Source organism: Eutrigla gurnardus (assembly GCF_963514095.1).
Source record: "Eutrigla gurnardus genome assembly, chromosome: 7".
NCBI classification, from domain to species: domain Eukaryota; kingdom Metazoa; phylum Chordata; class Actinopteri; order Perciformes; family Triglidae; genus Eutrigla; species Eutrigla gurnardus.
Window position 1 is genome coordinate 13,353,339 of NC_139921.1, and position 22,804 is coordinate 13,376,142.

Sequence of the window (22,804 nt, forward strand, 5' to 3'; positions counted from 1 at the left end):
CAGCATCAACAGTCTTAGTCTGAGGCACGTCAGAGGCAGCAGGCTATGCATTGAGGTGTAGAAAACACTTCTTGGGGACACAGCTAGGGGACAGTGCGGGTCTCTCTTGACTCGGGACTGACGCTCCTACGGACACACACATACTTTATCCTGGGAGGCTTCAAGTGCACAGCGCGCTGCAGGTACTGTATGCAGACTTTATCCACTTCCTTACTGGTCCCATCCTGCGCTCTCACTATTCTCGAAACAATGAGTAGGAAATGGTCAACTCAGTGGCGAAGTTGAGAGCACGTGTTTGTTTTTGAAGTGGGAAGGGAAAAAAACGGTCGAAAGCTGCATCACAGATACTTTTTTGCGTGGGCCAGTGCTTGCATATTAAATATTTGAGTGGGCAGTAATAATTCAGAGTACTGGCTCACCAAGTGGGCAAGTAAAGAACGGAGGATTAGAGCGATAGAAAGATTTTTCTGTGACGGGTTTACGTTTGATGAGCTGGAGTTGCTTGGTTTTTGATGGAAAGTACGCTGTAACCATTGGAACAATAGAAACAATGGGATCTGGGTTGCGGGCCTGTAAGTATAGAACAGCCTTAAAGTTTCACTTCATATTCCAGCTTCTCCGACATTTATTGACTTATATTTTACGGATGATAAGGCCGGGTTGTCTTGACCGTCCTACAGCCCCCATCTCTCTCTTAAAACCGGCAGGAGTAAGTGTGGCTGGAAGGGACAGCCCAAACGCTCATATAAAAAGGCAGCACGTTTCGCTCTGTCTGCAGCAGCCGAGCGGCGCTGAGCATTGAGCGCCACCTCCAGCATCACCACCAAAAGCAGCAGCAGGTCGGGGAGGGTTTTGGTGTTGGAGGACCGAGAACGCGGCAGGCTTGAGAGTAGTCGATGATAATGGCTCGCTGGCCGGTCGCTGTGTGCCGGTGGACACTTCGAGGCTGTTGAATGAGCGGAGGTGTCACCGGAGCGCTGTCCGTGGTGCTGAAAAGCCCACACCGTTCGCTGTATCCCCTCCAGTCCAGTCGAGACAATACGCACGAACTGACGATAATGCCGGGCAGCAAAGCAACGGTATACCAGTTCGGCGGTTAACACCGCACCCCCGACCAGAGTAAATGGGATCACACGTCGTCCGAGCGTTAGAAAGATGGAGAGATTTTTTCCCCTGCTCGTCCTCAGCTGTCTCTGCATTCCTCGAGTCACAGCGGGTAAGTTTCTGTTCATGTGCAATTAGGAGGCGGATAATGTTGCGTTTTGGAGCAGCAGCTCACAGAGTGGTAGCTAGCTATTTAAAAAAAAAAAAAAGAAATGAACCACGGAAGGTTTGCAGTGGCTTGTGTGAGACATACTGCTGTCTAACAGGGAGCTGTGTTGTACAGGCTTTAGATTGTAACCGGTATTGTTGTGAGACGTTGCGTAGTCTGTTGTATTCGCGGAGAGGCTAGCCGTGTTTGCAGGCTGCAAGAGGCATTTCCCTGTTGTCAATGTGAAGGGAACAAATATGATTTAAGCAATTCACATCCGATAGATCTACGAATCACAGACAGTTGTCATGTGTATTGATTAAGATGAGTGAGGTAGAGATGACCTGTAACTTACTATGTTATTGTCGGTCTCAATGGAAAGCAGTTTATGTGTGTGTGTGTGTGTGTGTGTGTGTGTGTGTGTGTGTGTGTGTGTGTGTGTGTGTGTGTGTGTGCGTGCGTGCGTGTTTGATGTAAGCCAATCTGACCTTTAAATACCATTTCAGGCAGGTACTTTACACTGATGCACACACACACTCAGCTTTGACCTGAGTTGTTTATTAAAACTGTGTCAGTGTCAGTTTGAATATAAAAATATATTTTTGATTACTAATTATTACTAGGCATTTTCATCTCCACTATAAAAATGTCCAAAATGTGTGTGAACTGCGGCTGGCCATTGGAAACATATGATTGGATTGTTAAGGAACAACATCAGTCCTCTTACACAGATCCATGAAAACACCACTGATGCATGCTATGCCTGACTGTGTGTGAGAGAGTGAGTGCTGGTGTCAAACGCTGTATGAGAGCATCTATGAAACGTGCACACACCACACACTTTAAACACTTGCTGCGATGGAGTGCCTCACTTCACTCCTGCCATCAAGTACCTCTGGTTCGCTCGGCAACCACTCCTCAACCTTCCCAGTGGGGATTGGATCACTGTGCTGCTCTTCTCTCTTGCACACACACACAAAGCCATACTCAACCAATTTAGCCCATCAGCATTTCTTCTGGTAAGCTGTGGGATGTGTGTAATGGACGCTAGCAATGACACATCATACCATTTTGATCGTCCACTAATAAACAGCTCTGGTGGAGAATATAAAATATTTATTTAAAGAAAAATGCAAAGTCTTTATGATTTTAAAAAGGTGTAAAAATATTATTTAACAAGGAAAAGTATAAAAACATTAAGGACATCAAGTCACCTACAAAAAAAGATGGAAAATGGCAGCTCGGGTGAAGTGCACATGGAGGATGGTTCGAAACAGGCTCCTAAAAGCAGGACTGAAGCCGTTCAAAGTCAGAAAAAAGCCTACTATAATTGAGAAGCAAAGGTGAGCCAGGCTGAGGTTTGCAAAAGGACTGGAGTAAGGTCATCTTCTCTGATGAGTCCAAAATTTCAGCTTTGACCATGACCTGGTTGTCTAATGGTTCGATGGGGACCTGGATAGTCTTACAAGCCACAGCGTCTCGCACCCACTGTGACATTTGATGAAGGATCGTGATGATCTTGGGGTGACTCAAGAAGGCTGGAATGGAAGAGATTTGTCTTTGTGCATGATGCTTCAATCAAGCTACATACAAGGTCATCCTAGAAGAAAACCTGCTTTCCTCCGCTCTGAAAATGTTCCCCAACACGCAGGATTTGTTCGTCCAGCGAGAAAATGCTCCATGCCACACAGCCAGGTCAATCAAGGTGTGGATGGGGAACCACCAGATCAAGACCCTGTCATGGCCAGGTCAAATTCTAGACCTGAACCCCATTGAAATCCTCTGGAATGTGATCAAGAGGAAGATGGATGGTCATAAGCAATCAAACAAAGCCAGGATGATTTAATGTTTGTGCCAGGAGTGGCATAAAAATCTCCTAAGAGCAATGTGAGAGACTAGTGGAGAGCATGCCAAGATGCATGAAAGCTGTGATTAAAAATCAGGGTTATTCCACCAAATATTGACTTCTGAACTCTTCACATTAGTATTGTTTTGTTTCCAAATAATTTTGAACTTGTTTTATTTGCATTATTCGAGGTCTGACAACACTGGATCTTTCTTGTCATTTTTACCTGCTGTCAGTAGTTTATAGAATAAAGCAAAAATGTTAACTTTACTTGAACACATAATTATAAATAGTAAAACCAGAGAAAGTTATACTTTTGCAGTGATCTCTTAATTTTTTCCCAGAGCTGTATGTGTATAGAAATAGATTAAATATAGATTAAATATAGTATACATTTAAACACATTTTTTTCCATTGGTGAGCCTCTCTTTTAGGTGACTAAAATACGTGTTTTTGAGCTTTGCTCCAGTATCTATGCTGCTTCTCTCTGGGGGTATAACAGGCCCAATCTACTGTAGGTAAAACACTGAGCTATGGATAAATACCTCCACTTCAATTAATCCCAATTATTCCAGTAAGTATTTGTCACGTTTTAGGCACAGTACTTCCAAGACAGTAAAAATGAAACCCAATCAGTTTCAAAGGTTTATGCAACCAATTCAGAAACTTGAATGTAACTGCATTACTTTTGGAACCACAATTTAAGTCGATTCAGCTTTATTTTAAGACTCAGTCACACACCTCCGCCGGGAAAAGCAGGCCAAATCAATGTCGAGGCGGATTGCAGGCCTGGCAGGAGTGAGTGAGTGTGCACAATGGCACCATAAAATATACTCTACGTCTTAACTGTGTCTGGGTTTATAGCTACTCATAAACAGTCAGTTGATCTCGGGAAAGGAAAGGTAATGTTTCCATTTAAATTGTAAATCGACTCTCCAACACTATCATCTAAATGAGGCTATAAATCCTCGCAGGAAATTTGCGCCCGGTCCCTTACTGTTCATGAGTTTGGAGACAGAAAGAAAAAAGAAGAAAATCAATGAATCAGTCAACAAATTGAAAAGTGATGCAAAAAATGGAAAGGCTCCAAGGTGTTCTCTTTGTTTGAGAGATGATAAAAATGAGTGTGGAAATCTGAGTGTTTCAAGAGCTCAGAGGTTATCTTTTATGCTGCCAACAAAAATAAATAAATCTAGGAACATTTTCCCTCCATGGTAATACATTTTACCTCCATGGTAATACATCATCTTTGAGTACCAGTGTATTTGTCAAGAGCTCAGCAATGCAGCGTCCATGGAGTAAAGATACAAGCCACTGCTGTGAGAGCCGAAGTTTGTAATAACTACACATCATCCGCTCTCGGACACCAAATTACCATCAAATAACAAACAGACGTGTCTCTCTCTCTCACACACACACACACACACACACACACGCTAATTTCTCAAGCACAAAAAAACAACTTGTTTTTGCTTTAAGGATTGTTTGGTAGAGACAGAACTGTTATTCATTTAAAATGAAAAACAGCCTTTGGGACTCTGATGTTATTGTTACGATTATGATTACGATTATATTGTTATTGGTAATTTTGAATCACATGCATTAAATGAGACGAGTGCTGATCTATGAAATCAGTGTCAGAGGTAGGGCAGGGCGATATGGAGAAAATCAAATATCACAATATTGTTGACTAGATAACTCGATATTGATATTGTGATGTTATTGAGTTAACCATTGGTGCTTTAAAATGTTTACACAATGAGATGTTTTGATAAATAATCATTAGTAATGTGGCTACCATGACTAAGTAGGTAAAGGCAAATAATAAAACAGCCAGAACAGTCAGAAAATCATAAACAGAAACTGAAACCAGGAAAAGAAAACACTTATACCATATTACATTATTTAAAATCGAAGATGATATCTAGTACCATATCACAATAGATATATTGATACATTAACCAGTCAGATGACACAGTGTGCTGGGCTCACATTTTAAATCATAAAACAATTTTTAAAGGGTTGCACGGTGGTGTAGTGGTTAGCACTGTTACCTCACAGCGAGAGGGTCCCGGGTATGATTCCCGGTTTGGGTTTGGGTTCTTTCTGTGTGGAGTTTGCATGTTCTCCCCGTGTTGGCGTGGGTTCTCTCTGGGTTCTCTTGCTTCCTCCCACAGCCCAAAGACATGCAGGGTGGGGATAGAATGAATACCATTGAGGATGGATGGAAAACAATTTTTTTTAAATTGTCTTTTTTAACAACAGCAACAGCTGCACTTTGCTCCTGTCCTGCTTCTCCTTCACTTCCTCTGCTCTGGCCACCACTCACATCTGAGCTTCCCTGCACCACCGTCTGTCCTGTATAGTGGGACATACAGTCCCAAACTTTACCCAACTAACCGCCTCCTCATCACCAGTGTTGGGCAAGTTACTCTAAAAAAGTAACTAGTTAAAGTACTAGTTACTTCCCCCAGAAAGTAACTAAAGTTGTTACTGAGTTACAAATTCTAAAAGTAACTAGTTACTTTGGAAAGTAACTATTGCGTTACTTTCAAATAATTTTTAAATACTGATGTGTCAAATAATTTGGACCCCATCTCCATCCCTCTTTGACGGAACTTAAAATACATGTGCGTGTTCAATTATTTATGATAAATCTGAGTATTATAATTGGAACTGACACTCAATACATTACAAACAGAAATCAGTGCACAAATCTGTCAAACAATGGATCCTAAGAAATCCTAAGAAATCAGACATGTCAGCATTAATCATGAGCCTAAATTATTCTTAACCTTGGCAAAGTGTGAAGTATTTTAATAACTGTATGTTTTGTTAACTGATATGAAATAGGACTATGTCCTGAGTGTTTGTGATGTGTGAGAGGGTGTATATGCATATGTGTATGGATGTTTAGAATGCTATGTAAATTGATAATTCTTATATTTCTATTGTTCTTATTCACCTGCCCAGGGACTACGGATGGAAAGTAGCTAGTAAGCTAAATCCGGTACAAGGCATCTCGTCTTATCTCGAGACTAATGTTATTTTGTACATTGTCCCTGATACAAATAAACTTATTAAACTAAACTAAATCTAAACAATTTTATTGGAGATATTATAATTACTATGCTTATAGAGTGGATTGGTAAAAATCACACAATATATCTTTTGGAACTTTTGATATTTATTGCACCTCAACAGGTCACAACTAAGCAAAATGAAATTATGCTTGTTAAGCAATGTACCAAAAATAAATAAGAAATATATTTACTCTTTGTAGTGTAAATTAGGGGGAAAAAACAGTAGACATACTGTATGTACGTTTTTACGTACATATGTTGTGTGCAAGGATGAAATTTTGATTTCAGAGGTGGGGGGGACAAAAGTATTTTTAATAAAACTAACTCTTTCAGTTCACTGTGTTTTCTAGTAGTTCTTCTAGTTTTCTATTGCTACGTTTAAGTTTACTGTTCCCTTTTTTGGTTTGACTGGTTGTAAATCATGTAGCAAAACATAATCACCCAATTCCAATCCAATAGTAATAATAACAACAATAATACTAATACATTTTATTTATCGGATTATTAAGAGCTTTGTAAATGATGAGGAGGATCTTGAAGTGGATATGCTGCTTTATTGGGAGCCAGTGAAGGTGTTGCAGGATGGGTGTAACGCATTTCTTTGAGTAACTTACACTTTGACTTCTAAAGAAGTCTCTTATGTCCTTTATGTTCTTTTAGACATCCTGGCTGCGTCTAATTACCAAACACACATACATACACACGCGCGCACATACGCACACGGATACCGAATCAAACGTTAATGTAAATGAAACCTCTGATATTACAATCCTTCTAACTGACATGAACCAGGCAGAACAAACTCCCAACTTCCAGTAGCAGACTCCTGTAGGACTCCTGACCGCAGACTAGCAGACCGGTGTGCAAGCAAGATGGAGTGATAGCGGGGATGGCCATTCACACAGGCTTCAGCTTGAGCGGCCGTTTTCCCCCCGGTCCTAGTGCTTGACGCGTCTCTGTTTACTATAGCTTAACATTTGTTTTTTTCTGCCTTCAATGAAGTAACGCGACACATTTTTCGGGCAGTAACGATAACTGCGTTATAATAATGAGATGACTAATCAATTCAGATTACTCGTTACTGAAAAAAGTAACGGCGTTACTAACGCCGCTACTTATAACGCCGCTACTTATAACACCGCTACTTACAACGCCGTTATTCCCATCACTGCTCATCACCACGGTCATCACTTCTCATTCTCACCTTTTAAACTTATCTGAAACTTAAAACATGTCATTTGACAAACAAGCTATTAGTTTGTGTGACCCCATACCCACTGGGTGACCCTTAACATCCACTGGCTGGTCCAATTCTAATTATTCTTCCAATTATTCATTCTGAACTGTCCTTTTTTCCAGAATGAACTTGCATCACCACACAGTTGTTTTACCAAACAGTGTTAATTTACTTAAATGTAATGACATGACATGATAAAACAACTTACATTTATGTTTTTTTTAAGGGAATCCTATCCAAATAATATGTATGTTAATATCTCTGTGAGGGAACTGACAGACAGTTGTCTTTGAGATTGACAGCTTTCATGCGTCACGGTGACCCTTGTGCATAGTAAGGCACAATTGGTCCATTAGGAATACCTACTATCTTATCAAGATGGATCTTCCAAATGTTGTTTATTTCAGATATGTGTTTCCTTGCGTATTCCTATCAAATGATTGTCTTTGCTGTAACGTTACTGTGCGATACTTACGTGAACTTGCAGGACTGTTTTCCCTTCGGCGAATGATAATCCTGAATCCGTGATCAGCATGCTTGTTGTTATAATCATCGTGCTGACATTATCAGGTAAGCGCAGTTTCTTGTGTATATGCTTTACTCACAAGTATGTGAATTGACCAGGATATGAAGCGTCCGTAGCACAAAATAATATAACGTTTGTTTTTTAAAGAGATAAGATGGAGCTCTCCTCTCCACTTACCGCCGCTGCTAGGTGCATATAGGGGAGACACTGAACACCAAAGATGTATTTTTGTGAATAAATATCCTCAATTTAGTTTAATCAAACTTGAACAAGCCACAGCACTGCATGCATACAGGTATTTCTGGTGTAGATTTGTGGAAATACAGAACAAGCTTTGGAATACAAAGCTAGAGCTCATTTATTAGCTGGACTTGACAGAGTTGGTGTGGCACCATCGAAGATGGAAAGATATGATTTTATCGCGGATCATGATCAAATACATTCACAATAAGATGATCTAGATGAATTGTGATTATTGGCATAATCGTAAATATCATCATGATTGACTTTAAAAGGCACAAATAATCTTCTCCTCCATTCTGTCACATTTTATTTGTCATCTGACAGACAGTCAATATTTATAATGTCCTGTCAATATCCTCCTACATAGGTGCCAGTATGGGTGAGTGTTGTATCAACGTATTAATGCTGCTTCTCCTTCACCATGTCAACCTGTTCTCAGTTTCAAAATGACTCTTTGAGAGGTCGCCAATGACTGGAGCAGTCACATCATGTTCTTAAGCTTCCAGATCTGCTGGCAACATTAGGATTAAGACCAGGCAGTAGGAGGTAGAAAAACAACTAAAATATTTCAATATTCCCAAAATGGAATGAAAACAGGCATTTGAGGACAGATTGATGCAATCATCTGGAGACATGCTTGTGGGAAAAAGAGATGGCAATGCCAAAAGACTGGCGTGGCAGTGGCAGCTTGTTGACGCAGTCGCTCGTCTTCCCAGCGTCACGTCCGCATGTGTGTTGATGACAATGTGAATAAAATTGAATTGAATTATGCATCACAGAAATTAGTGTGTTCTGGGATTTTTTCAAGAAGTCCCGAGGCCTCATTTATCGAAGCTTTTGCAAAACAAGTTCTAAATGTGTGAAACAGGATTTGTCTCTACAATCAAACTGGCATTCATTTTACATGATTAACAGTATAAACGCACACACATCTAAAGCACAGGGAAACATTGATAAATCTGATTCAAGTGTAGATATGAGCGAACATGGTTTGAGGCCCCTGGTGTCCTCATTCAGTTCTCCTCACCTGTCCAGCATAGTATAAAAGTATGTTTTTTATTCGCCACAAGGCAGTCAAATGGTGGGGTGGCCGTTGTGGTGGCCCAGATGGTGTGATTTACATTCCAGGAGTCTGCAGCACTTGTGGACCCCCTAGATGTTTACCAGCACCTTCTCCAATACACACTTTTGCTCATTTGTCTCCTGTTCCAGAAGTTGTGTTGGGAGGCCTCAAGTCAGGGACCAGTAGTCACTCACACAGCATGTGTTTTCCTTTAGGGAATACTTGCTTAAGAAAGACACAGATGGGTAGATAGGGAGATCAATGTGTGGAAAAGGGAAAGAGTGCAAGCATTGGAGCCAAGAGAGACCAAGACAACCCCAGAGATAGACAGAGAGCATGCGAGCGGCAATCAGTCCTCCCAGGCAGCTACTGTAGGTGTTACTTTACCAGCTGTGACTATTTCCACAGAGAGAGACGGGCAGAGAGAGATAGAGAGAAGCTACAGTAACTGGAGTGAAAGACAAAGAAACGAGGACAACTTTATCAAGCCGTGGGCTCCTTTAGCATCCTCAGCCCCATCCCAACTCAAATAAATCTACCTTACCTTTGCCTTTTTGAATGAGCTAGCATGCATACATTCTCTCTGCACACAATGCTGCATCGATTTTCATAGCCTGCCTTTTGACATTTAATTAGAGAAAATAGTGTGCGTGTGCATGTGTGTGTCCATCTGATGGAAAGAGACAGAGAAATATTCTGTTTTGCAATCCTTCCCTGTCCACCTCAGCATTCCCCTGGCCAGCAGGGTTTGGCAAATTAATTTCCTATGAGTGAATAACTCATTTCCCCACAAAAGGGACAAAAAGACCCTTAGGTGGGATTCAAATAACAGCGTCTGCTGTTTCAAGATTGCAACAAACTGAAATGCCATCACAACTCAGGAGTGCTCTAAACAGTGATCAAAATAGTTGCCAAATGACTTTAGGTGAGCAATTAGAGTTCTCAATGGGCCTGAAAATTACAACCCGACCCGACCCGTGGCTTTTAAAGCCCGGACCTGATGTAACCCGACACATCAACATGGATTATCTGCCCGAACCCGGCTCTGCACGGAGGGATGTTGTTGGTGAAGATGGGCAAATGTGTTTGGATGCAATCCTTCCTTTAGCAGCCACCTTCCGTCCATATTTCTTGCATATTGGACTATCGTATTTATGTAAGTATCTTCAAATATCAATTGGTCTGTTGGGGTAGTAGCAGGAGCAGATGAACACCATGAATATACGGGGCACCACCCTGGGATCAGGGAAAAGATCACCTAAAACTGTATCCAGTCTCAATATAAAGGTTTTATACTCACATGCCAATCATCGTGATCATTGGCATAGAAGTATAAAAACAATCGAACAATTAAAAAGGCGTGAAATTCGAGCACTAGCCTACACAACAAGCACAAGAGACCGCTAGTTATAATATAATAAAATTGATTAAAATCAGTAATAATGATCACAATCAATAACACTGCCATTAACAAAGCCTTATTACCTAACTCCCTAACACACAAAGCTAAGCTAAACAAAGGAAGAGACACACGTGGAGTGTGTGTGTGTGTGTGTGTGTGTGCGTGCAACTGTGCGTGTGTGTGTGTGTGTGTGTGTGTGTGGAGAGAGAGAGAGAGAGAGAGAGAGAGAGAGAGAGAGAAAGAGATAGATAGAGATGGCCGGGCGCAACCACCAGGTGGAGCTATTCCTCACAGCGTTCTGGGGCGGGGCCGCTGACGTCAGATAGAATAGCGAGAGAGAGAGAGAGAGAGAGAGATGGCCGGGTACAGCCACCAGATGAAGCTATTTTCCACAGCGTTCAGGGGCGGGGCCGCTGACGTCAGATAGAATAACGAGAGAGAGAGAGAGAGAGAGAGAGAGAGAGAGAGAGAGAGAGAGAGAGAGAGAGATGGCTGGGTACAGCCACCAGATGGAGCTATTTCCTTGGCGTCCGGAGACGGAAACAGCTGGCGGAGGATACGTGTGGGGGCGGTGTATGTGTGTGCACATGTGTGTTAGCCGGAACAAAGAGAGAGAGAATGCGCGCGTAATGCACAAAGGATCAGCAAGCGATTACCATCACACGGGAGCTCGTGAATGAACTGGCGTTCGTTCGGCGGGACCCCGGTCTTTTAACTGATGGTAGATCACTTACTGAGCTTGTGAATGTGTCCGAGGTTGGACACACGCTGTTACCGAAATGAAACCCAGCGGCGTGGGTACACAATCAGCATTCAAATACAACAACACAGAGAGCAATGGACTCTGTGGTCCGTGATCAAAACTTAAAACACGTTAACAAGAATTACAAGCATATCCTACACTATCAAACTTATGTCTCTGCCCAGACAGATAGCCTCTTACTTTGTCGATGTGCGTAAGTCCATCTTGTGCGGCGGCGGTGCTTCTTGACGCGCTGGCGGCGGCTTGTGGTTCTCGGCGGTAGCAAGGGACGCGACGAGTCGGTTGAGTCCAGACGAGAGCGGGGCGTAGCAGTTATCCCTCCTGTTGATCAACTCTAATGAAGAAAACAGTTTGTGTTCCTTCCTTCCGCGGGCAACAATAGAATCGCGCGGCTTGGCGATTTAGTCAGCTGACTTCAGACAGGAGCGGGGAGCAGAGGTTATCCTTCCTGTTGGTCGCTGAAATAAAGAAACCTTTCGTTCCTCTTCTGCAGGCAAACAAAGAATCGCGCGGTTGTGGCGATCTCCTCAGGATGAAAAAGAAAATAAGATGAAAAAGGCGAGTCGCGGAAAACGGGGGAAAACAGTCTGTCGCTCGTCCAGCGAGTTTGGGGAAAGACTGTGGCCTAAGACAAAGGAAACGCTGCAGATGTTAAAAGTTTGCCTCCTGTTGCAGCGGTGTGCTGCGGTGGAGGAGCTCACCTCCTGTTGCAACGGCGTGTTGCGATGGAAGAGAACGTTCTTAAGGCGGCAGGTTTTATACCTCACGGCTGCTCCCGGGGACCCCCTGGGGTACCTGTGGTTGTCAGCCAATAGGGCACCAATTGTGTGACGTTGCACTTCGCACCTTGGTGAGAAGTGAAACGAAAATGGCGGTTGTAGTTTTTTATCCCCTTTGTCCTTTTGTTCTGACCGCATGTGAAGGCTTCCGTGCCTCCGTGTAGGCCGCATTGTGTAGTCCTAATGGTGAGGTCCCTACAAGTCCAAGGTCTTAAAGAATTTTATTTATTTGTAGCACGCATGGACCCACAGCAAGCATGGAGAGTGTGGACCAACATTACGGACAGACAGTGAGGGAGAGCGCGACCGACAGACCCATAGCGTGCACTGAGAGCACGCACGGAGAGCACGGGCAGACAGCATGCACGGACCCACGACGTGCAAGGAGAGTGCAGCCCAACTTACCGGTCATGGCGCTGGGTGATCTGGCTGGTGCTCCGTGAATAAATCCCTGTGCAGGTGAAGCTGGAGACAATCCTCCCTCTCTCTCACGCGCTCTGGTGCCTGCATCGGGGGCCTGCATCCGACAGAGCACTGTGCATGGCAGTCCGGGTCTGGTCTCTTTTTTACAGCTACGGTCGGTGTTAGCTTCTATGTGTGTTAGGGATGGCCAAAACTAAAAATATTTTTGTTCAGATTAAAATGCGCTATTAAATGCGCTATTAAAATGCGCCCCCCCCCCTGATTTCGATTTGCGCCTGCTGCTTATCTCTCTCCCGTTCTGTCTCCGACTCACTCACACACACTCTGCCCCGGCGCCGCCCTTCCAGTCACGTCATTTTTTAAATCCCCTGCAGCGCAAAAGATCGAGTCCTGCGGCTCATTTAGGAAAATGACAGCTCAGAGACGCTGCTTGTTTAGTTTGAGGAGATGGTAGTGCTAATAATAATAATAAAGCAAGATGATTATTATCATGACCTTATCTGTTACCATTGAAAATCCTGAAATGTAGTAATGTCTGAATCCAAGCCCATCCAAGATAAAATAGGCACCTTCGGAATGCGTAAAAGACGCATCGGCACGAAATATTTTTATTTGGGCTATTAAGTATAAACAAGCGATTTATGAAATATTGAGTGTGAGGGATAATTTGTTCACTTCACACAAACAAAGATCTTGTAATGAGATGGCAAACTGTAGTCTTGTAGGCTACTCCTAGTCGCGTAGCGTGTAGTCTACTACTGTGTATAATAATTGAGATCGCATTCTCCGCACCTTGCATGCGGGAATAATTAAGACTTGAGGAGAAATTATACATTGGGGGACACTGTGTCCGTCATGCATGTATATCACAAAACAGGGTCAGAGTGCATAGCATCATCATCCGCACTCCACAGCTGCACCGGATTCCCCGTCCAACACCAGAACGGCGGGACACCGGGGCCCACGCGCCGCTCAGACCAGCTGCAGCCCCAACTCCGGCTCCAGCTCGCAGCAAATTTGCGCGTTTCTCCACGGACAACAGGCTGCCGAGGCGCGAGACCAGGCACGAGAGGTGCGCAACCGACTACCGACTTTAATCGGTTAACGTTAATACGGTCAACCACCGGTCAAACGGTCACCGGTGGACATCCCTAATGTTTGTGCTAACCACTTCACATCGGGCTGCTTCAGTAACGAGGGTCAGTACAAAGCTGGCTTTGCCTCGACACTGACCCTAGTAAAAGGATCTGTCCACACAATACGGGCCCCAGCAACTTCACCTAAGCCACATAGGCGAGCCATAGCGATACATCCACGTAAACATTGCAGCATGCTGCCGTGTAGCGCAAGCAGCGCCCTGTCTCTCTCCGAGTAAGCGATGACAGATGGAGCTCATTAGCATTTAAAGGTGCAGACACAGAAGCAGCATGTTCTCAGTAGAGCTCATTTAAACAACTTATAGACAGCTGAAATTTCAGGACCACAGATGGGTTTGGGGCAATGCATATCGAATACAGTGTTGTTGGACCTCTGACAGCTGTGTGGAATTGATGAAAACAGTATAATATGTGACCTTTAAAGTCCCCTGCACATATACAGGTGCCATATGTTTCTGCAGCAATGAGGTTAAATATCTCCCTTAAGAAAGAGATGCTGCTACCAGGGGGTGCATATACGTTCCATTAGGGTTGCACGGTATACCGGTACTAATATGGTACCGGGGTACTGAGGCATTTAAAACGGTACTGTATTGCATTTGGACGGGACCGGTACTTGCAGCGCCGCCGGCAGCGCCCGCAACAGCGCGGTGAACTCGCCGCGTGACGTCACCGCGTTGTAACTACAGCTGAGAGGACGAGGAGCGAGCCGCAGCTTGGGGAGATAAAAAGAAAAAGCAAGCAAGCCGAGGAAACCGCTAGCAAGTTAGCGAGCAGCGTGGACTGGAGCAACAAACGGAGCAGGAGGAAAGCTTGGAGAGAGCGAGAGAGCGAGAGAGCGCGAGCGAGAGAGCGCCAGAGAACGCGAGCGAGAGAAGCACGAGAGTCCACAACTTGTGGACAAACCAGCGCCGCAAAGTGCGATATAGCCGTACTTTAGCTAAAAACAAATGCGCAAGGCGAGGCAGTTAACGCCGATGCGCCACTGTGTAAACGGTGTTTAAAAACATGCATGTCTAACGGCGGAAACACCTCCGACTAGCCAAACACTTAAAGGACAAGAACCCAGACCTGCACACTGAGCTCAGGGAACGACAGGTCATTTACTCAGGAAGAAAAGCCACATTTAGTGCTAAAAGCAAGCGCCACCCTCCTTCACTCTTAACAAAAGTAGCTCTGGAAGAAAAAAAATAGAGCTGGTTTATTTATATTATTATATTTTATATTATATTTTCACATTTTTTAAATTGTGTGCATTAGAAAAGCTTGTCTTTGTGGTATTTTATTTTATTTGCTGATTAATATGTTATTGTTCTAAGATTTTCTATTAAAATAAAGTCAGTAATGACATTTTTTGCGTTCACTTTTTATTTGAAAAAGTATCGAAAAGTATCAAAAAGTACCGAAACACATGTTGGTACCGGTACCGGTACCGGTACCAAAATGTTGGTATCGTGACAACACTACGTTGCACAGAGTAATTTCTTCCTCCTCTAAGTTTTCCCTTGACTAGAATGAATCTACCCTCTTTGTCTTTGTTACGCGATCAATTCAAAACAAACAGAATTCGGAATAAGAATAGCTACTCCCCTTTTCTTTCCTGTCCTGTGTGAGGAGAAAAAGGTATTTCTAAATCCAATTTTCTTAAATTTCTCATGTATTATAGCAGGCAGATGCGTTTCTTGCATAAAAACTATATACTTTTCTCGTTTTAACTTTGCAAATATGTTTGCTCCTTTTGATGGGATTGTTTATACCATTCACATTCCAAGACTGTATATTATAATACTGCACACACATTAGTTACCACACTGTAAACCCCAATCCGCTAACTGAACTTAAAATTTTATTGGAAACCCCTTGCACTAAATAATTTTAAGTCGGTGCAATACAGTAACATGAAAGTTTTGAGTACACCAGACACAAAAAAAAAGTGTCAGATGACCCTTATCTGACTGGAAATGCATGTCAGTTCAACACAACTTTTTTGATCACACAAAATAATAATTTGTGTTCAATAAACATTTAAATCTATGTCATATTGACATAAAATGAACAGGTTGTTGAATGTTTATTTTTATGTTTATTAAACACAAACAAAATTACGTGTCATAACATAATCATTTTATGTACAAACAACGATTAGATATTGTAATTTTAAAGTCAAATTAACGTTAACATTTTAATTATTGTACTTAATCTCAATGCGCTCATTCTACTCAAATATTCTTTGGAAACCCCTCGCACACAAAACTTTAGAGTACGCCTGACATAAAATAAATGTGTCACATGATCCTCATCTGACTGGAAATTTATGTCGGTTGAACACAATATTTTCAACCAAATGATAAAATAATTTGTGTTTTAATAACATAGAATTATGTGTCATATTGAGTTGGAATATCTAGTATACATAACACAAAGTTATTGAGTTGTTTAATGTATATATTAATGGTTTTTCAACATAAACACAATTATGTGACTATACTTAATTATTTGTGTACAATGAATTAATATGTATTAAAGTTTTATAGTCAACTTAACATAAAGTTATTCATTTTCCAATCAGTATTTTTTTTTAGTGCAATGAACCAAAATATTTGATAATATGTTGACATATTATTAACTGGACATTTGAACTATATAATTCATGTTGTTTAAACTTATACATTTTTCTTTTACAAAACGTCTTTCATTGTGTGCAGTAAGCATAAAATATTTAGTTTTCAAACACAATTAAGAAAGTGTTCTAAGCACAAAAATATTGAATCAAAATATTGAATTTGTCTTGCTAAATGTGCTCTAAAAATGAAGTTAACCTCACACATTTTGTTACATTTACATATAGAATCTTTTTCTCTCCTATTTACCCATACTTTCTTACTGATGTTAACTGATAATACTAATACTGATATACTTATATATCATTTTTTACACCATTACTGTAAAAACTCAAATAGATTTTTGAAACGCCTTGCACTCAATAAAAAGATAGGTAGCATCAACACATTTCTCTACTATGAAAAATCCTACTCCAAACTCCCATTTTCACTGCTTATACAAAATACAAGGTAATAAACAATCTGGACATAATGGTCTCACGTATTTCTTTTTATTTTACAAACCGTAAACTCCAACATGACACTGCAACAAAACATGTAAGTCACAATCAGGAATTACTCAAAAGTAAATGTCGTGCCTTATGGGTACGCAGCCTGGAGGACATATAGCATAGCCATACAAATATAGGAGTGCATCAGGCCAGCAGCAAGTTTATTTTATTTTTTTATTTTACGTTTATTTGATAGGGACAGATACAAGTCATGTGGATTGTGCAACAATCCAACAGAAAGCATCATAGCATTTATAGCCTTAGCTAGTTTCCAATGCCCGTCCCTAGAGGGGCTTTTAAAATAACTTAAAAAGAACATGTTTAAGAAAAACATCCTATCAATTTGTCCGTCTCTCCAATCAACCATCCATCCATCTGTACATAAGCAATAGCATCCTATCCATTCATCCCTCCAGTCAGTCAGCCAGCCATCCATCCATCCATCCATCCATCCATATGCATGCATAGTCATCATCGTCGTCCCCCCCCCCCCCCCCCCCCCTCACTCACACACACATACACACACACACACACACACATAAATAATCCCCCCCCCCCACACACACACACACACACAGACACACAATCACTCATAAAATACCCACATTTCCCTATAAATGGCTACATACCTGGTTGTCTTTTAGGAACTCCTTGATTTTGCCCCTGAACCGTCCATGACTATGAATTGCCTTGAGCTCGGTGGGTAAACGGTTCCATATATTAACTCCCTTAATGAGGAATGAAGACTGGCCAAAGGAGGTTTTTCGGTGAGGTACCCTACAATTCCCTGCAGCAGCACTTCTAGTGGACCGCCCTACAACCTGCATCGGTTGGACCAGGTCGCATAGAACCTGAGGGGCCCGATCATGCAGGCACTTGTGAATTAGGTTGAGTGCAACAAGACAACCTGATCCTGGAGGAAGACTCGACTCCACGGGGATGGAAGGGCACCAGGATTACATCCTCAGTCAGCAACGATGGACACGACCACAGCAGATCCCTCAATGGTCAGATCTTGGACTGCACTCTCCTGGAAAATAGGCCCAAAAACATAAAATTACAATTTAAATAATCTCAGTTTTTTATTGACATGCCATCTGTTTCTTTTTTGTGTATTTTATTATCTCACAAATTCATTCATTTCATCTTCACAAGCGTAGAGGTTCACAAAAACAAGCTGCATTATGCAGGTTTAGTTTTTATTTGATTTATTAATGTATTTAGCTACACCAATGACTGTGCTATGTGTTCATATTGTAACAATGGACTTACACATACTAGGTTACATTACATTAATAGTTTTTTCCCCATATGTAAGGCCCCATATGTTAGCAAGAGATGTAGTTGAAAGGAAAATTGGATGGTGGAAGACAAAGATTATGTTTTCAATGCAGATATGCCCCACCAAGCATATGCAACGTCATGGCTGTGTGCAATAAATGCAAATGTAGCACTATTATAAATATTACAAAGCAACGTGATTGGATAGGCTTGACTTGGAAGCATCTGAGTCAAATAATCAATTTTAATTGTATGTACATTTATTTTGACCATGACGAGCTATCCTGATTCAAAATTAGACACATATTAATCAAAATTGAGTGAACTTTGTGGACTCAAATTCGTCTTTTTTGGGGGATATATCACCAGCATAACTAGGGCAGTTGGAATTAAATTCGGGAATCGAATATAATTTGAATAGTAAAAAAATCAATACTAATTGAATGCTGAAATTAATATTCGTATGTGTGTTTTTTTTTTGTTTTTATAAACATCTAACATCAGCAAATCGCATCCTCCTCGCATTGGACTACCTGCAGAAATGAAGGCTTTTGTCACATGAATGATTCACAATTAAGTTTTCTGAATCACAATCTCAGTATCACAAATAGCCGACAGTAGCGCACACACATGGAGATAACCACACGGCAGCACTTGGTGAAATGAAACAAAGATATGGGCGGAGCTCTAGAAGTGATGACGTCATGACAAAGATGCATTCATGCTGCTTACTGCTAGCTAGATCGACCCGCGTCTCCATATGCTTACTCATCTGGAACAAGACCGACAGCTGGATGTACATGAGAAAGTGAAAGTAGAGCTGACGGTGAGACGAGGAGGGCGTAGCCATGGCAACGGGGACACAGCGTCCCCAGGAGAACGGCAATGTGGTTGTTTTACTTTCTTAATTATTACTTATCTAGAAAGCTGTCAGCTGTTGGTAATTCAACATATTTATTGGTAATGTTTTTGGAACGCCCTCTAGTGGACAGGAAGTAAAATGGCATTGGCAACGTATAAGCCTGTGTAGTGTAGTTATAATAATAATAATAATAATAATAATAATAATAATAATAATAATAGGCTGAATTTGAGAATTACAAATTTGAAAATGATTTGAATATTGAGAAAAATATGGAATGAAATTCGAATAGGATTATAGAGGCAATTTGACAGCTCTTATCACAACCTATTTTCCACCCTATGTTCCAAAACATAGGTACAATAAACAGCCTAGTTTTTTACTGACCAATCTCATGTCTTTCCGACAGAGGTGTAGCCAGGAGGCGGGTAGTTTAGCTTTGAATTTTGGACCGAACCAGGCTAGCTGTTTCCTTCTATGCTCTTGATATCAATCAACTAATCTAATTCTCAAGAAAGCAAATGAGTGCAATTCCCAAAATATATTCCTTTAAATGATAATGAAAGCTGTCATGTAGACATGACGGTGTGACTGAAGAATCGGTTCTTTGATTCGAGGTAAGTCACTGAGGCGTGGAATCGGGTGTCGACTGCAAATTAGTAGATTCTTATTCAAATATAGTTTTCCTTTTGCCATCTGTCCCAGTGGCCGCAAATGATTACGGGCTTGGCAGCAGGAAGCCCCTTTTGTTCTATGGTTTTTAACATGAGTCTCCTGGTTCAATAGCATCTCTACCGGCTACATAGAACTGCGAACCGAAGTAACAACCGGTCGTTGAACCGCCGCTCACGACTCACTCACTTGTCGACCGAGAGCCGCGAAATCAGACCGAAACAACAACCAGTCGCATGAACCACCACTACTCAGTACTCCTTGACGACCCAGTGCTGCGGTGACTCAGACCATAATTGCGAAGTTTTAATGCAGTAAATGAAGCGGCGAAAGTTTCTCTGTAATACATAAGTCAACTTTATATGTATAGCACATTTGAAAACAACAGGAGTTTTACCAAAGGGACTTTTAAACTGCTATGAAGGTAAGATTTGGACTGTTGGTGGCAGATGAGATGATTTTATTCCAGGTTTAAGTGCAGGGTGTAGTTTGTTAATGTAGTGATAGATATGAGAGACAGAGCAAACAACACTGACTGACTTGATCTGAGACTTGGTGCAGTGCTTTCTGATGCATTAAAGGGGTTAGGAACATCCTTTCCGAGATCATTTATTTATCAGACATACCAATATGACTTAAATTGGGTCAGCTGTGAAAATCATTATGTTGGTTTTGGTACATTTTCAATTAAATGCCCAGCTTACTACAGCTTGCCCATAAAGAATATACCAACCCACCTTGCAGTTGTAGAACAGCTGTATGTCGTCTTCTTGTCGCAGCACTGAGGACACCAGAGAACTGCAATCCAGTCAACATTGATGTCTTGTGTTTGCTGTAGTTACACATAAGAGAAAAAGAGATCAAAACGCTAAAATACCAATCATATATATTTACACCTTTCTGAAGACATTACTGTGCTTATTTTTCCCGCTATTTACAAGGGATGTCCCGAATACATTTTAAATATACAGTATATATGACACACTGAATTAATGCAGCTGTAACCTACTAAATGTGACACACAAAGTTGACACAAGTTTTTACACAAGCATCCAGATCCAAAAATTGATGGTCCTTATTCAAAATTATAAAGCTGATACTGAACTTATGACATAAATGAATGTTTAACTTCGAAAGGGTTATTTCAGTTTATAATGAAACATTAGATTTCTATAATTTACCTGAGAGTATGACTTTAAGATGAAGAGATCTTCGAGGCCCTTCAACCAGATTTTCCCTCCATCTGGCTACAGCCAAACGATCTGTGTGTTGATCCAATGCAGCATACAGTACAACTTTCAGCCCAGCGTTGGCATTCTGCATAAACCTGAAAAACACAAAGTGACCTCACTCAGCATCAAAATCATCCCATTAATTAGATCTACTACATTCCATAGGTCAACATACATATATAACTTCATAACAACCATATATATATATATATATATATATATATATATATAAATAAAAAATATTTTTGTGGAGTCATTAATGTATAAATCCCGAAATAGGCCTATATTTGTGAATCCTTCTGTGTGCATTTATTAATATGGACACTGATCTGACTAACGTGTCTTAAGCTAACTCCGTACACGGAACAGCGTATTTCCATCACTCAACCCATTATCTCCGTTGTGCAGCATTTCTCACAGCTACAGGTCTAACGTTGCTACTCAAACGTCGGTCTCGTTAACGTTTAATACAATGCTGTAAGGAGTCAGCACAGTAAGCAACTAGCTATCAACTTCTGACAACACGTTAGACAAGTCGTTTGGCACAATGTCAAATTAACGTGAGTTTGTGGTCAACAAAGTAAGTTTAGTCACACAGAGTAATCACTTCAATAAGTATTGTACACTTACCGTTTATGTGTCTCTGGCGGACTCCAGTCTGCAACACCAGTCGGAGACGGAGTCAGGTGGTGAAATGTCAGTAGCCGTTAACGATTGAGTTCTGCTGGCTCTGATTGGCTGGCAGGCGCATGATCAGCGCATGGGCCAAAGCCTCCTCGTTACCTATTGGTCCACGCCTGAACTTGAATTTTAAAAGAATGCGCGCCTTTCCTTACAGAAAATAACCTACAACATGCATATTAGGCATACAATAAATGACATGAACATTTGTATATGTTTTTTTTTATATTTATTTGGTGAGATACACTCAGGTTAATTTAGATAGTGTATATATGTATGTATGTATTTATGTATGTATGTATGTATGTATGTATGTATGTATGTATGTATGTATGTATATATATATATAGTATGTCCACACTGTATCTATCTGTTATTTGATGTAGGATAATAAAATGCTCATCTCATCATCTCACCCTCAATATGCAGGCCACTGTCAACATGAATTCAGACAAGGATTTTGGCCTTTATAGACCATAAGCCTATTAAGCCCCTTGAGGTGATATGTGATTTGTGAAATTGAGCTGTAGGTTAACCCAGATTTTGCTTGAATTTGCTTGACTCATTTTGTAATTGTCACAAGATAGAAATTATGCTTGTGTAGGTATATCTGCTTGCTTGCTATGACTCATGAATCACAAATGGCCTGTTGGCCATAGCTTACAAAACTCAGCTAATTATATCTGAGGTGCACACCAGGTGAGGTTGTTTAATCATGTTTCTGTGAGTTAGGGTTGAGTAGACTGCTGGTTGGACTCAGGTTCATAAGTAGTAACATTGTCCTAGCATTACCTAGCTTTCACGATCCCCTCCAGCTCGTCATGCTCAAAATATCAAATGAAAGGCATGGACCATTTACATTTACATTTAGGTCATTTAGCAGACGCTTTTGTCCAAAGCGACCAGGTGGCATTATTACCAATATCTAAACTTCTGCACCTCACGCTTGTTGTGTAGGCCATGTGGCATATGTGCTTACTTGCAGCCATAGCTGAAGGTTGTTTTAGTTTGTGTAATGTGAGGTGTATGTAGTTGAAACTCAGCCCTTCCAGCTCACATTGGTGTGCAAGCGCAATCTGCAAGTTCTTTGACACCAACCTGGCCGGCAGCACACACTGCAAAATATGTTTTCATTGTGCAAAAGTCTAATGATGGTAAGAGGAAATAGAGATAATGCTGACAATAGTTTG

At 41.3% G+C, this 22,804-nt stretch overlaps 1 protein-coding gene and 1 long non-coding RNA gene across 2 annotated transcripts in view; one reads left to right on the top strand and one right to left on the bottom strand.

Moving 5' to 3' along the window:
• The first annotated feature begins 976 nt into the window (after nt 1-976).
• Nucleotides 977-22,804, top strand: part of fndc5a (fibronectin type III domain containing 5a) — a 65,434-nt gene continuing 43,606 nt past the window's right edge. The window contains exon 1 of the mRNA XM_084014080.1: nt 977-1,216. Coding sequence (XP_083870206.1) covers nt 1,156-1,216 — 61 coding nt within the window. The 5' untranslated portion in view covers nt 977-1,155. The remainder of the gene's footprint in view (nt 1,217-22,804) is intronic.
• LOC311016596 lies at nt 17,782-21,023 on the bottom strand. The gene is made up of 3 exons (XR_014597512.1): nt 20,883-21,023; nt 20,439-20,533; nt 17,782-17,916 (listed from the first exon to the last, which is right to left on the bottom strand). It is a non-coding gene; the product is annotated as an uncharacterized lncRNA (long non-coding RNA).